Source organism: Anser anser (assembly GCF_964211835.1).
Source record: "Anser anser genome assembly, chromosome: 5".
NCBI classification, from domain to species: Eukaryota; Metazoa; Chordata; class Aves; order Anseriformes; family Anatidae; genus Anser; species Anser anser.
Window position 1 is genome coordinate 49,841,946 of NC_139725.1, and position 16,567 is coordinate 49,858,512.

Sequence of the window (16,567 nt, forward strand, 5' to 3'; positions counted from 1 at the left end):
TTTTTTTTCCCCAAAAACCTTAGTTGTATCTGGCTTTGTAAGAATATGCCAAAGATCAAGGATTCCTGGGTGTATATATATAAAGTGTTGTATAAAGTTCTTGTATAAACAAATGCTTCCTGCTGCATTGTGTGGCCCAAAATGGAGTTAGGAGATACATGATCTATATAAACATTTGAAACAAAATTAGACATAAAGTGTCCATGCCAGGCTGATTTCAGTCACATTAGAACACGGCTGCTGGTCTGGCTTTTTTTCTTTTTGCAGTGCTGTGGACTCACTCCTAAGTATTGAGAAGGCACTGAAATTCTGACTTCTAAATAGTGATGTTTTTCATATGTTTCCAGAGAGTGTAGAGCGCTCCTGCAGAAATAATGCATAGTCTGGTCTCAGTGTATTGAAATCTTATTTAGAAGCTGTGTAGCAGCAGAGTTCACAGGTATTTTTTGTACCATCTTAAAATTTGCAATACATTTTATTCAGATTTAATGCAAATATTTGCCCTGTTCCTAAGGAGTAACATTCAACGTTCAAAAAGAAGCACTCTAGATGGCACTCTGTTGGCAATCTCAGCAGAGAAGCCAAAGATTTCACTGAATAAGGATAGAATAATGTCTTTTATAAAGATGTTGAGCAAAATGCCTGAGAACTTTATTTGCTGCAGTTAATTTCAATTACCTCATCCCTGATTTTAAGTTAACTTGGATAACTTTGTAGATTAGACGTGGATACTAAAAAGATAGATAAAGTTTTCAGCATTACAGAAGTCTTTGCCCTGTGTCAGTAGGTGGAGGCGGGGGGAAAGAGTAGAACATTTGTTACATGTTGATTAATTGTTGTCAGATTTTACACTGAAAATGAGAAGGTTTGAAAAAAATATCTGATGTAGGAGTCTGACCACAGACAAATCATGAACAATGCCTACAATTTTATGGAGTATTATCATAAAATAAATGTGATTTTAAGCGCAACCTTCAGGAATATACAAAGCAGAAACTTTCAGGAATATACAAAATAAAAAGACATGAAACAGTGAAGGTGGAAGGAATCATTTCCACAAAAAGTTCCACAATAAAAGATTGAGATGTTACCAAAACCACATGATAATTTTCTCAGCTGTCATGCAATTGACATAACTATATGCTTTTTGAAGACCTGCATTTAAAAAAAAAAAAAAAGTGATCACATTCATTTCCCCTTTCACACAAATGATTTTCAGTACAGAGGACTGGCATTTTCTGCATTTTTCAGGAATTTAGTTTCAGAAACTAATGTAGTCAGTGAAAGCTTATGCAGAAGATCTGACAAAACTGTATTTCCTCTGTCTGTAAAGCACTCAGGCCTTTAGGAGAAGAGAATTCTCCTTTTCTATTTTCAGACATCTGTATTTTAGATTTCTGCATTGGGATGAGGTGAATTGAATGTTTGAAGGGTCCGTGTCTCTCTGCTGACTTTCAAAGAAGTCTAACTGACTAGCTCATATGCACATGACTGTTTTGTCAGGTGAATCTCACTCTGGAAAACCTATAGCAAAGTGTAGTCCTCTGTAAAAGTAGGAGTAGTAGAGGAAAAAGAAAACAGATGGTGCAGGAAATTGTTCGATGCAGAAAGATGTGATTTTTTTTTCTTCGCAGTGAAATGCAAATGGTTCCATCCAAAGCAGAATATCTACCAACTGTTAACCAATGTTATCTTTCACTACTAAAGAAACTGTTGATTGTCCTTAAAGACAGAGTTCATTTTAACCTCTTTAAAGATTAAGAGCAGAATTTTTGAATATACCAAAATATCAAAACGTGGATTCTTACAAAACAGTAATAACTACCATATTTATACATGATGAATGATGTACCATGGTTATGTCATTAGCTACATGAAAGTTACTATCAACCAAACAGATTTTAGAACACACCATTACATCCCAACACTGAAATAAATGTGAGCAGTTTATTAAAGCAGACAATTCTAAGCAAAAAAAGTTTATCTGTTTCATGGCAAAACAATAAGCACTGATGAAAAGTATGTGTCAAGCTTTACATGTTCATCAACAGATTATGCCTGTTTTGTAAAATAAATTTAAATGAAAGTTGCTTGAGGTTTAGCCATGAAAATCCTCTTCAGTCATTTGGTTGTGTGCCACTGTTATGCTCACCTTGACTGTACAGACGTTGGGATCTAAATACAAAACTGCTGCTGAGAAATAACTTTGAATTTCACTTACATAAGAAGTTTATTATAGAGTTATGTGAGACATTTATGCAGTTAGTAAACATGTTAAATTTATCAATTTTCAGCACTTAAAGTGTAAATTATAAATACTGTAATTTCTGTCTGTAATTTTTGTAACACATACTATGCAGAACAGCCTTATTTCAAATTCAAATGCCATACATTACAGCAAGGATTTGGAGCTCTTCACTGTGCTAGAAATTGATGTTCTTTTTCACAAACATTAACTAGGATAAACTTGAGAAGAAGCAATTTAAACTAACGTAAAAGAGACATATTTATTTCCATTTAAATAATTTGATTTTTTTGGCATTTTTTTTAATATACTGGTAAGAGACTAAAGGAAGTTTTTAAGTTGATATCCTTAAGTGTTATCCTCATCTCCAGGTCTCTGAGTGGCACCTTACGATTTTATGTTCCAGAAATAATGTTGCCCAGAATGTTTCTGAAATTACATAGGTCCCATTGATTTTACTGAAATCATTGATATTCTTGATTTCTGGAAGACAAATATGCAGCATTTCCACTTGACCAACAAAAATGGAGACTTCACCCTCTGAATATACGAACACTAAAAAAAATGCTATTTTTTTCACAAATTTTTTGAAAAAAGGTAATGTTCCACAGGGTTGAGCTCTTTGTATACATTGCCAGTGCAGTAAATCATTCTTTCTGAAAATAATTATATATTCTCTTGCATATCTTTCTGCAATAGTTACTACTTTTCATCTCTCTTTTTTTTTTTTTCCTCTTAAAGCTCATAGCAAGACTAACTTTTCTCTGTTTGTTGTAGAATTGTAGGCTATTTTTTCAGGTTTATTTTGGATTAATTTCCTATCTTCTTTCTTTATCTGTACTAATTTACTTATGATAATGCATTATGTAGAACACTTGTTTAAGTTTACTATCTTTAGTTCTGTCTGCAGTTCCTGAATGCCTGATAATTTTGTTTTCTTTTACCTGCACTAGTACAGCATGCACTGTATATACACTTACAGGTTAGCATGTGGTAATGTGATGCTTTCAGCATTTCTTTCATGATCTTATGTTTATAGACACTTTCGATGAAAAGCTACAAATCATCTCGTATGGACCTATGAGCTGTCACAGAGATTTTTGTGAAAGACACTGACTGCTTTATAAATGGATTGTTAGCTATGTGCTGGCTTCATACTCATTTGATCTCTTCTTCTCTTTTAATAAAGGTGTTGGAGATGGAGGAAATGAATTAGGAATGGGCAAAGTAAAAGAAGCTGTAAAGAAGCACATAAAAAATGGAGATATTATAGCCTGTGATGTTGAAGCTGATTTTACTGTTGTGGCTGGTAAGGGAATTTTTGGGTGTGGGACAGTTGATATTGCAAAGAGAACTGAAAAGGAAACACCTGTCTTTCCAACTAATTTATATTGGCTCTTACATTGTAAGATCAAGTCATCACTAACAAACAAACCTGTCTCTGTATTATGTCCATTATCTGAATAATTAAGAAACTACTGTTCTGGCAGGAATGACTGAAAGTTGAGGATGCTCAGTCAAGAAAGAGCATTTCATCGGAAACAGCTGGGCAAATCCTGAATAATCTTGAAAAAAAATCACACAGTAAATAAAACAGGGAAGACTGCAGAAGTGATCTATCTGGGAATTTTTTTTAATAGTCTATGCACATATGGATTTTTAGTATAACTGATAAAATTCTGTGGGTGTGACCCTGTCAGGCCTAAATCAGCCATATTGCACTTACATGAGATGATAAATTCTTTCAGCAGCCACTCCAAGACATATGTATGTTCTTAATATACAACATAAGTTGGATGTTACAGCTCAAAATTCTCTTCTACCGTAACATCTTAACCAGCATTAAATAAAATTAAATGCGAGATGAGTCCAGCAAGGACCAATTTATGAAGTGAATGGGCCATATTGTACTCGAGCTCAGGTTTCTAACCTAAGTTAGAGCACCTGTGTTTCTAACACTGCTGATACTAGAACAGCAATTTTGAGGGGAGAAATGGGATTGTGGTGATAATTATATCTAATTCTTATGACTTAATCTACATGTTACTTACAGTCACTGTTTTGGAAATTCTGGTGATTTTTACCTTGAAAGCAACTGTCACACCCAGACCCTGCACAGGCAAGTGAGGGGAATATTTAGACGTTTGTGTGGAAAATTACATGCACTGAAACAACCTCCACACTTTTGAAAATCTGTCTGTTCTACATCTCTGGTAAAGGTGCCAGGCAGCAGAGATAACTTCCCACAGCAAGTTTCAAATCTAACATTCTCCAATATGGCCTTGACAAAGAAGCGGTCAAACGAGAGTGTGTGGAGTGATTTAGTCACAGCATGCAGACAATTCACGGATATTAACTACATTAGAACGTTTTTCTGTATACAATACTTAAACAAAGGACACATCATTGAGACACAATTAATTTCACCAGAACTTCGTATCTGATAAAATTAACTGAACCCTTTAATCCATCATCATCTGTGACCAAAAAGGGACTCTCTAGAACGGTACAGCATTCCACTATAAAATCTGACTTAAGTGAAAATTTACATGGTTTAGGATACGTCATCAAAAATCTCCTACCTCTGTATCATTAACAGCAAAAGATGCCAAGCTATTACATAGCTCTTCAAAAGTTCATGGATTTCATATTAAGGGAAACCTGCAGAAATTCAATCTGAAATACTAATAAAAACATTTTAATATCTTAAGCAATTGTATATTTCTAAAAGTTCCAAATTGATGTCAATAGTTAATTCATATCCCAGTTCCATTTCAGAATCACTGTGTGACTCATCTGTAAGTGCCAAATGACTTATGAAGGTTAGGTATGTTTGCAATAACTGTCGTTTAGTTTTTTTTAACACTTTGGTTTCACGGTGACTTTCTTTTGCAGGTGTCTCTAACTGGGGAGGCTACGCCATTGCATGTGCTTTGTATATTCTCAGCACCTGTGAAATACATGATCGCTACCTGAGGAAAGCTGTGGGGTTTCCACAATTACTGAAGATGGTCTGGCTATCTGCACTTCCATCAGTTACAAAGGTAATTTCCAGAGGGCCAGGGAGTTGTGAGTTGCTCATGGGTAGATGGAATCAGCCACTAAATCGTGCCCAGTCACTGCTTTCACATGGTCTTTTGGTGACTCTGGGGAATTCCTGGTTAACGAGCATCCACACTGTATTTAGACTATCTGGTAAAGGATTCAGAACGGTATGCATGTAAAAAGCTTCAAGGATAAATTTATTCCTGTGTTGTGACTTCAAGTGCAAAATCATGCTACAATTTTCTGGGCAGTGCAAGAAATCCTGTTTACTAATAACTGTTTTTTTATAAGAAAATGGTCAGTTTTAGTGGCTGTCAGACTCCTTTCACCAGCACTACACCTACTTTAAAATATGTGGGGCTGTTACTTCTCCAATCACCAGCTGTTTGAGATCTATGAATGCCTGGGACAAAATCAGTTTACATAACTAGAGGCTTCAGAGGAAAAAATTCTTATGTTCTACTACTAACTTTTTCCAAAATGCACTGCCACTGTGGTCTATCTTAAAATACAGTCTTAGCTTCCTCCTAAATATGAGTATGTTACTAAAAATAGAGGTTTTCATTGTGATGTTTGATAATTAAGTTAAATTTGGAGATCTGCAAAAATTTTGCATTAAAATTACTATAAAATTTTCTATATAAAAAAACCAACTATTTTTTGTCCTTAAATCTTGTTAGAGTTTCACCAGTTTTTTGTTTGTTTTATGTAAAGGTCTAAAAGCTTCCATAGTAATTCAGTCCAGAGGTCCATTTGGCTCAGTCTCCTGTCTCTGACAGTGGCCAGTAGCAGATGCTTAGGATGGAGTGAAGAATAAGATAGTTACGGAATTACAATTCCCAGCATCAGGGAGTTACAAGCTAGAGGCTTGTAGCAGACCACTCCGATTAACAGCCAGTAAAAGATTAAATCTTCATAGTAGTCTCAGCTGTTTGTGAAGCATTTGATATCCTGGCCTCCATTTTGTCTTTGAGATTTTGAAGAAAGTGCTCTTGCTTTAAACCCCTTCTATTGCCGTGTACTGTGAGACAGTGATTAAAATTCCTTGTTCATCTCCTTAACAGCGCTCATGATTCTTATAAATCTCTGTTGTATTCTTCTTTAGACATCTCTCTTCCAAAACTAAAAGTCACAATCCTAATTACTCAAGCCATTCCATACTTCTGATCGTTCTACATTTCTTAGTTAAGTTAGAACCTTTCTATAATTAAGTTTGAATATTTCTGAACTAAAGATGGAGAAAGACTTGAAGAGGAATATTTTTAAATGCATTTTGACTAATGGAACTCTGAACAGTGTGATATGCTGGGTATGCAGAGGTTCCAGACCGAGAAAAAGTAAAATAACTAAGAGGGATGAGAAATAACTGTGATCTGTGAGCATCCTGCTAATCACGTGGATCTATTTTTAACTTGTCTGTGTTAAAAAATATATGCAGTGATCAAGTAAGGATTGTTCCACCATATTTATAAAAACTGAGGAAATTCAAATCAGTTTTATTGGCAGAGTACTTCTATAGAGACTTGGAAAAAACACAGTATTGCTTGTGACCTCTAAGAATGCTAAGCAAAAGGTAATCCATCCAGCATAGATATTGTCTGCAACACTGAAATATTTCTACTGAGATGACAGTGTGTTTGGACTGAAATTCAAACAAAGTATTTTAGAGTAGGTCATACTTTGTAATTGTTGCTGGTTTGATTTTTCATACAAAGAATATAAAACTGAAACTGATCCCAACCTCTAGTTTAGTCATATATACTTACCCTTTGACTTCTGTTTGACATGTAAGACAGCTCCAACATTAATTATTTTTCACTTCTTATTTTTTCGACTTCCATCTACTTGTTTTCCCTTGGAGTTTACATATCCAAAAAACTACTATGATCAAAATTCCTGGTAACGAGATACTGCAATTAAATGTGATACTGTATACAGGAAATCCTTCTTGCTTTTATTTTACCAAGTTATACAGCTGGCAATATTGATAATGATCCAATAATGAGCTGTTGAAAGTTCAACACTAAAATCTATTGAGATAAAATTAATGGAAATGGTTTTGTGGGAAGAAAGAAAATGACAAATCTTCTGACAAGAGGAGATTATATCTTTAATTATAAATCATAGAACAGTAAACAGTGCAGAAGATTTCCTGAGCTTGAATACATTAGTGTTCACATACTCCATTAGAATAAAAAAAAAAAAATCAGACCATTTATGGTTTACATGGCTACTTTCCGCCTAGTACAGCTTCTTTTAATGCTGTAATAATTACCCTAGTAAGATAAAAAGCACCACCATACCCACCTCCGTGTTAATATTTGTGTATTTGTAATTGGAAAGAAGATATTTGAGTAAGTGCCTAAGTACCAAACAGCTTTCTTATCACATTTTATTTTTATTCCAGAAATGGCATTCTTTCCATGTAACCCATAGATCATAATTACTAAATTAAGAAGACTTCCCCTGAAGTACAAAGGTTTTCTCCAGCCTCACATTAAAGCAATATCAGGGTTGCAATGTAACAAAACCCAGAACTGTGGCACTCTCCATTCCTGCTCAACAAAGTACTAAGATTTTCCTCAATGCATGACTTATTCTTTATGTATATTCTAATAAGAGATACTGAGAAGCATTTGGTCATTGCTGACATCTTGATCAATAAGAAATAATTTGACCTAAACGGTCTTTACCTACCTTTTAGGTGTGGAGTTGAATCAAGATTGTGTCAGTTAATCCGAAGCTGGTTTGATTTTGAGCATAGTGTAAATCGTGTATGTTTCTCACAAGTGCAAGCAGTAACGTTTGATGAGAGAATACAGTTTATTAGGCATAGTTATATAATATTAAGCCCGTTTTCCCTATGTAAGCAGACCAAAGAGCTCTAGCCTGTAAATATATAGGAAAAACAATTCAAAATAAGAAATGAAATTTTGCTTATCCAATTCAGGTGTCTCTTTTGTGACACGGGAGATATAATTTGCCACTTTGCATATAGATACTCAGGGCCAAGACAAAATCTCTCTTTGCAGAAAGATCAGATGTTTCTATTTGCATTCATATATTCATATGTATCATCATGCATGATATAAGCTGCTGATAAATGACAATGTAGTGCTTTTTATGCTAAGAGTGTCTTCAGGTAATTTCCTTAAATAGCTGTATCATTGCTGTATTGTTACATGATGTCAAGACTGACACCATATAACTATAGCTATTTTTTCTTTAATAGAAAAAGAGTGGCTCATTTCACTTTGTTACAGCTAAGATGTAGGATGCATTACCAGGAAATATAAGATAAATGTTTATATGGAGTGCATTCAAAAAGCAGGTTACCAAGTTATACTGAATTCTCTGCTAAACAACCATGTAAGGTATGCTTTGATTCTGTCAGAAATGTTTATATTTCGGCCATATATGATAGTATGTAAAATACAACCAGATTATGTGTAAATTCAGATCTAAAGCTACTATATTCTAGGTGGTTTAGAAGTCTTCCTAGAAATAAAATAAATAAAACAAAACAAATTATTTAATAAGAAAACATTAGACATTTTAACATTGCAATGTTTTGTTCATTCATCTGTGTCCAGGATATAAAGAACTTTGCTAATGTTTTTGCAGGGAATATCAAATACGAAGTATTTGAACCTATAGAGCTGTCTGTCAAGGACACTGGTAGGGCTACTTATGGTAGTAGCGATTTCCATCAAAGCAGGGTCTCACACAACTGTAAAGTAAAACAGACCAAAAGACCAGAAGAGGCATTCTTAGAAAGAAGGCATTCATAGAAAGAAAAGACGTTCTTGAGAAAGGAAGAAAAAAAGATATGTATATGACTACATCAAGGTATTATGTAAGTTACGTGAGGGGAGGGGTGGAGGAAAGCAAAGACGTGACTAGGCTTTTTGTTCTTCTTAGATTTTTATTAACAAAATTCGAGGATTAAATTATCTTTACAGAAAATGCTAAGACCTTATATGAAGAGTTTTAATGTGTACATTTCATGTCAAATGAAGAGCAGAGTATATAGAATAATGACATTCTGAATGTCTCCAGAATTCTCAACGACTCCTGAAAGAACAGACAATTTATGCACTGAAGGACCTTTTATTATAACTACCACGGTAAATGGAATGTGTAAGCTTCACTGAAATTCAACAGGAGGTTCAAAATTTCACAAAAGGGAAGAGGTTTCTAAATTCTGAGATTCTGGGAAATTTCACAGAAATGATTACCGAAGAGAAGAGAGAGGGGTCTGTCTCTTCTTTAATGGTGCTACTGAGGCTGTGGCTTTTCAGAGAAAACTTTTGGGAGGGGACAAAACAGCTACATGTAAGTCCATTTGAAACCAGACTGTTCCAATTTCACTGTTGATAGAAGTAGTGTTTTTTCAGAGCTGATTTTATCCCATCTTTTCGTCTCACAATGCTAACTGGCCCGTAGGTCACAATCGAGGATTTTGATCCCTCTGTGTACTATAACAGCTCAATTTGGAACATGCTTTATATCTGCTTACACCACTGTTAAGCAAGGAAATAACAGTTATAAACACAAAATTGAGTTTGCAGTTCTAAACAAAGGAAATTAGACATTACTTCAAAGCATTCCGGGAAAGAGCAACTTCAGGTTTGTTTTTTTTTTTCCCTGATTCCTTTCTTATGGGATCAAAATTCTCATAAAATCAATAGAAAAAGAGGATAGAGAGCAAAAGGCACGTAGTCATCACAGAATATGCAGGAAAGTGATTGCGCAGCCCAGTTAGGTTCTCTTGTTAACCTTTTCCCCTGACATACCCTCTTCCTCCTCTGTACTTTTCCTTTGAAAATGCATCCTGCAGCTTGTTGCTCTGCTAGGGAAACAACAGGTAGTTTTTTGAGATACTTCAGGTGGAGGTTCCTCTGAGTCACATTTGCGCAATATAGGAACTTGAGATCAGGCACTCAGCATTGACACCAACGTGCTGTTTGAGGGAGTGTAGAGAAGAAAAACAGTGTTCACGAACTGCTATCCAAAATAAATGAGGATGAGGTCAGAGTCTCCCTAGGTTTAAAACAAAGATCTTGATGAATGTTTTTGTCTGATTCAGGATATTAATTATGTCATATTTCTTTATCTTTTAAGGAAGAAAAGCTTCTGAAAGCACTTGTGCAGCACGGGGTCCGCAGTGGAAAAACTGCCAGTCTAGAAATGGAAGTGGACGGGCTGCCCTTCTACGACACCCACTCGCTTATGATTGAGAAGCTGCTGCAAGAGGTGCAGCAGTAACTGCCCCGTAAGATTTCCAAATCAGGAGTTGCTCCTACTTTCTTATTTCCTAGGCTTTTTCTGATCTTTTTTACCTTGTAAGAGATGAGTCTCTGTCTCTTAAGTACTGGACTTTTCATCTCTGGTGTCTCGCCCATGCACAACCTGTTATTATTGCCCTTATAATATTTTGGTGAAGCAGGAAGGAGATATCACGATGATTTGGTCTACCTCTCTTTTCTGTAATTTCATAATGGATATTAAATGATATTATATACTAGGAGGTGATCTGGCTTTTACGAAGAAAACTTCTCATTAAAATGAAATATAATTGCATTGCTGTTCCTGTTTTACTAACCTCGTAACTGTGACAGGAAGTAACTCTTGTAGCAACTTGGATTTAAAAATACTTTGTGGTGGGGAAGACATCTGCAGTGGAGTATTCAAAACAAAACAAAAAACAGTGTTACAGCAGTAAAAGTTGTTAAATACAGCTCCCTTGCACACTTCTTCCTCTAACACTGTTTTTTTGCAGCAGTGGGTCATTTGTGGAAGTGCAAGGAGACAAGGGAAGGGCTGCAATGAAAATAAGGGCAGCCTTGAAGACTTGCCATGTAAAGGGTAGGCTGCACTGTTTGCCTCCTTCATATCAGTAGTTTACCATTTATACATGGTTAAGCATTTTGTCCATTTCTGGGTAATACAGAAATACGGTAGATTTTTAATTCCTAACAATAGGATACCCTAAATGAGTTCAGTACATAGTGATTAAAAAATAATGCTTAGAAATCAAAGCACAATCAGAAATTAAAGAACATTTGCATTCAGTAAAATTCTGCAAATGAATTCCAGTGATAGAAATACAGCTCTTGATGAGACCGAGTGAAGAAAAATTAAATCTCAAAGGCCTACTAACAGTGAACCAGTACACGACAAACAGGTGTGAACCGTGCCTGACTTACGTCATTGAAAGCTGTGCTGCTACGTCAACTCAAGATGAGTGTCTGGGCTGAAGATGTGCTAGTTGTCAGTCCTCACAGCAGGAAGGACAGCCTCTGTTTTGCACTGCACCTCTCGGACACTGATGCTTTACCTGTCATAAAATGATTATAATGGTACAAAAGGAGAGCATCAAGCTATTGTGCTTCAACAGCATCCAAATGGCAGTTCTGTTTGCCCATTGCTTTTTCCAAAGGACTGTATTTCAACAGCTAACAATGTCTTAAATCTATTATTCTTTCTGGCAGGTGAGGTTTGTTTGTTTTTTTCCTTCTTATCTAAGACAAACGCGTAATGCTTTGAGAATAAGAAAAATCAGTTTGTACCACAAACACCAGCACACTTAGGACATTAATCTTCTGATTTCCATGAGGATACACAGCCTGTAAAGATCTACAACAGTTGAGCATGTATGAGAGAAAATCTTAATGCCAGAATGCTGATAGTCAGATTTGCCAAAGGTTCCAATGGATAATTTATGGCTCAGCCTTTTTTCTTTCTCTCTTTTTTTTTGGATTAATTTTACTTAAAACCTTTTCAAAGGACACTGTGGTTAAACTATCTCACAATTAGAAAATGGCTCCTTTAGCAGTCTCCAAAATTATCTACCTAAAACCATTAAGTAAAATATTCAGTAAGAATACTTGAGTGGTTTTTTGTTTGTTTTGCTGTTTTTGTTGTTGTTGTTGTTGGTTTTTTTTGCCAAAGCCAGTAACCCCATAGGATGGCATACGTTCACTGCTGCAGAGAACCCACAAAATTAAGTTGATATAATTTAAAGATACCTGTTCAGATAAAGAGTCAGGTGATTTCTTTCTCTGTGGGCTACATGCTTAGTGACCTGTTAGACGAGCAGATGTAATGTATATTATTCCTTTCAAACACTGACTTTTATCAAAGGAACTTGATTTGATAAACTTTTGTACTTACCAAAATACAAGTTTTAACAGTCAGATTTTGTTAAGAAGTATAAAATGTAATAAATTATTAGTCTTTTTCTCTAATGCGCATTTTAAAAATCCTTTCTTCTCTGCAGTCCCAAGCCCTGTATTTAATCCAATGCCAATATGTAACATATCTCTAGCAACCCTTGATTATGTTCAGGATGAAATAGAAAAGCTCTGAGGTTTACATTCCCCCCATGGTGGTCGCAGGTCTGCAGCCTAAGCCCACCCATTACAATGTAGAAAGAGTTGATGAAACGCTGACTTTGTGCTGGGGTGGGAGGGAGGGGCAACCTTTCCCTCCCCGCCTGGTTAGCAGGTTAGATGATAACTGCAGCAGGATGTCGGACCGTTATACAAGTTTCCATCTGATTTAAACTGCAGCAGCTGACCAAAAGTTGACCACAACAAAGTACCAACATAAGTAAGTCGTAATCTGTCAGATGGCAATCGCATGTAATGTGGCATGCTCTGCATCCCAGCTAATTTAAACAACATGGGTGACTATAAAGAAGTAAAGCATAAACAGGGCAAAACATAAACAGTCCGGAGTCCCTGCCTTCCAACTCAGCTGATACAGGCAGACTGGAGGAAAGACTAACAAAGTAAAGCTAAACAGCACTGATAGTCAGAAGAAAAATGCATGTAATAAGGTAATTAATCCAGCATGGTGAGTGGTCTAAGTATAAAGAAATGTTAAAAGAATTAAACAAAGCAAATGTTAACCTAAGCAAACCTAATCCCCTCCTTAGAGTGGGGACATGAATCCTTTCTGCAAAAGCAGAGGAGAGGATCTGTAATATGTAGTATGACAAATAAACTCTTGTGAGCCAAAGCCATAAGATAGTTATTCCAAACACAAAATGAACAAATATAAAAGAAAATAATAAAAACCATTATTTATTAAACACATTGCCTAATTAACTCTAATATTGCACTCACAAGGGTGGTTTCCAGAAAACTCTTAGAACATGCTGCCTTTTAAAAAACACAGACAAGGGAGGCTGTGTACAGTAACATATTTGAGATACCAGGTATAGAAGGTCTGTCTAGACAATTTTTTGACATTAAAAAGAAACAAAAAAAAGTACTGCTGCATGTTATCAACTCCGGGTTGCAAATACAGAGAGGTGTTTCAAGAAATGCTTGAAACTATAGAATAAGTGAAAGGATGAGGTAATATTCATGGTGTAACAGTTACAGATACGAGAAATTACGATAACAAAGGAGAAACAGGATTCATTAGTAGAAAGAAAAAAAATATATATATATATAAAAAACACACCACCAACAAAAAAATAGAGAGGACTTGGTTGTAGAAACAATATTATAGAGCACAACGACCTCATCTTTAACTACCATTGTCTCCAGGTATTCCTGTATTTTGTTTCTGATACTGTATTTACTGAACAATGACGAAAGCCTAAGCTCTAATATCTATTAGTGAAAACAGAGTTTGAGCAGAATCCATTTAGGAGTTTCACTGACAAATTCACTGTTAATTGCCTGCATGGTCTGTGCTGCTCAAGACACACAGATTTGGAAGGACACAGTCCAAATTCTAACAAGGTTCAGTAGAATTTAGTTGCAACTAAATTCACGTTTGAAGACAATGATTCAGAGAAATGCATGGGTTAAATGCACCGCACATACTACAAACCTCCCGTTCCTTTCCAAGTCAACAAATTGAATTATTTATCCCAATCAGAGCCAAGAGATCTCATACCTTTGGAAGTCAACAGAAGCCTTATGACGAGTTTCAACAGTCAATCCACACATTGAAGGTCTCAGCAGATGCTGAATTTCTTGTGCCTGTTGTCCCAGAACATCTCACATTATTTGATCAGTAGTTTTAGCAAGTTGGCTCTTGCAAGGTCTCTGCACACCTTTAAACTAGCTGGAGAAGGAGTTATTTCAGAGAAGTACATAATACGTTGCAGAAATGCATCAATTTTTTCCTTTCAAAAGTAGTTATGGGCACATTTAATTTGTTCTGTCTCCAACCTTTTCAACAGATTGTTGAGATTTTTTTTTTCTCCAGATGCTGCAAAGAGACAGCAGTTAAAGAACCACACCATGAGTACTAGCTTATTTCAGTCAATGCCAGTTGACTGGTTTTGAGTGGTACCGTAATGACAGTATACATGATTGTAGCTAAGGGCACCTCACTGTATTGCATTGCTAATAAGCCTTTGGGAGGTAAAACAGTTTAATACACAGATAAATCAGATGGATACATACAGTCATACATGGAGATTTTACACAAGTGTCCTTTTTGATGAATGCTATAAATAGCCCATGTTAATTGAAGAGTCTTCCATTATTTCAGTAGCATCATGTGATTTTTGTAATAACCCTGGCTGTTGCTCATGTTGTGGCCTGTTGGGAGTTTCCGGAGCACTCAGCTGATAGGATTCTTTCATCTCAGTCTTTAGACATCCTAAACATGTTAAACAAGAGTCTCGCATCTTGGCAAAGTTATGGTAAGTGCTTTCACTGGAAAAACAGTACAATACTGGGTCAGCAACACAGTTAAAAGTAGTCAACAGGAGAGAAGCATGGTAAATGTTAAATATTTTGTCAGCAAATGAGCAGTTGTTCTCAAATACGCTGCGAATTACAAGTAGGATATGGTATGGTGCAAAGCACACTAAAAAAATGAAGACAGTGCTTGAAACCAGACGTTTAATTTGGATTTTCTTCTTCTTCTGAGTGCCGTGACTCTTATGGACAACTCTTAAAATCCCACAGTAAGAGAAGGCCAGCAGAAAGAAGGGGAAAAGGAAGCCAGCAGAGAAGCGATAGTAATTGATGTTGTGCTCCCAGTCTTTGATGGGGTAATGCTCAAAGCATACCACATGGCTCTCTGCATCCATACTGATCTCCCCATGTGTAAAGACAAACCAGCAGGTCATTATTTCCTTGGTCCAGATAACAGCGCTCACAATCATAGCAGCCTTCATTGTCCGAAACTGATGAAACTGAAAAGGGTGCACTACTGCTAGGTAGCGGTCGATGGAGATGCAGCAGAGGAAGCCCACACTGATATAGATATTCTCATACAAGAGGATGCCACAGATTTTGCACAGCAGTTCATCATAGGTCCAGTTGTCATGCTGTAAAACATACTGGATCCAGAAAGGCAAAGAAAATATGTAAAAGAGGTCTGCTACAGTCAAATTGCAAAGGTAGATACCCAATTCATTTTTAGCCTTGATCTGTAAGTACCCGTAGTACAGTGACAGGCAGTTAGCTGGCAAGCCTATTATAAATACAAATATGTATACCACGGGGGATAATGTCTGATGGATATTATGGTCAATAATACACTGTTCAGTTGCATTGTCTGTGGAATTCATCATCTTCTACCTCTCAACATGTATCATTCATCAGGGTCCCGAATGAATAGATGTAGAACTTAATTTCATCCAGTTTCATATACCACTTATTTCATCCACAAAAAGTTTAGGCTGAAGTGATGACTTGCTGCAGGGTGTTAATAACCTGGTGGTAAAACACATGAAAATCTTAAGGAAGAATATCATTATCAAATCATCAGTTTTCAGGAAGATGTGTTTTCCTAGTACTAAATTTTCTTACAGTCGTTGACAGAAGATAAAGCCTGTCTGGGAAATCATGATTCATATGAGTAACTCCGTGTACTGTGCACATAAACAAAATTTTCTGTCAAAGAATTTCCAAGCAATTTACAAACATTTGTCACTTTAGCTTTATGAGTATCTAAAAGGTGAAGAAATATCATCTCTCTTTTACAGATGAAGCACAAAAGCAGTAATCCAATCTGTTCAAAATGGAAATATTTCTCTGGCAAAGCAGTAGTTCACTCAGACTTCCTTAGAGGATGCAAGGTGCACAGAATAGTTGATTTTTAATTTCCATTACTTAAATTTCCCTTTAGATAAAAAATACCATAGAATATGCATTTCAACCCATCAAGATGAATAAACTGGAAATTTTAGCAGTCTCTTTTACAGTTAAGCATAAACACAGTCCCAAAAGCAAGCTGTCTGTCAGAAAGACGCTTTAAAAATCTGGCATAATGTCTCCATGGTCTTAGTCCTATAAG

General features: G+C 36.0%; 2 protein-coding genes across 18 annotated transcripts in view; one reads left to right on the forward strand and one right to left on the reverse strand.

Annotated features, from left to right (window-relative positions):
• The window catches only part of DGLUCY (D-glutamate cyclase), a 42,230-nt gene extending 31,357 nt beyond the window's left edge, over window positions 1–10,873 (forward strand). For all 15 annotated transcript variants that reach the window (XM_083838858.1, XM_083838857.1, XM_083838856.1 and 12 more), the window contains 3 exons: window positions 3,435–3,554; window positions 5,141–5,289; window positions 10,415–10,873. In XM_083838858.1, the coding sequence (XP_083694984.1) occupies window positions 3,435–3,554; window positions 5,141–5,289; window positions 10,415–10,558 (413 nt within the window). In that variant the 3' untranslated portion in view covers window positions 10,559–10,873. The remainder of the gene's footprint in view (window positions 1–3,434; window positions 3,555–5,140; window positions 5,290–10,414) is intronic.
• The window catches only part of GPR68 (G protein-coupled receptor 68), a 38,029-nt gene continuing 30,657 nt past the window's right edge, over window positions 9,196–16,567 (reverse strand). For 2 of the 3 annotated variants that reach the window (XM_083838866.1, XM_083838865.1), the window contains exon 9: window positions 11,521–15,984. In XM_083838866.1, coding sequence (XP_083694992.1) covers window positions 14,766–15,842 — 1,077 coding nt within the window. In that variant the 5' untranslated portion in view covers window positions 15,843–15,984 and the 3' untranslated portion in view covers window positions 11,521–14,765. Of the gene's footprint in view, window positions 10,254–10,895; window positions 10,967–11,499; window positions 15,985–16,567 lie in introns of those variants that run through there. The other variant, XR_014585279.1, reaches the window with a different exon arrangement.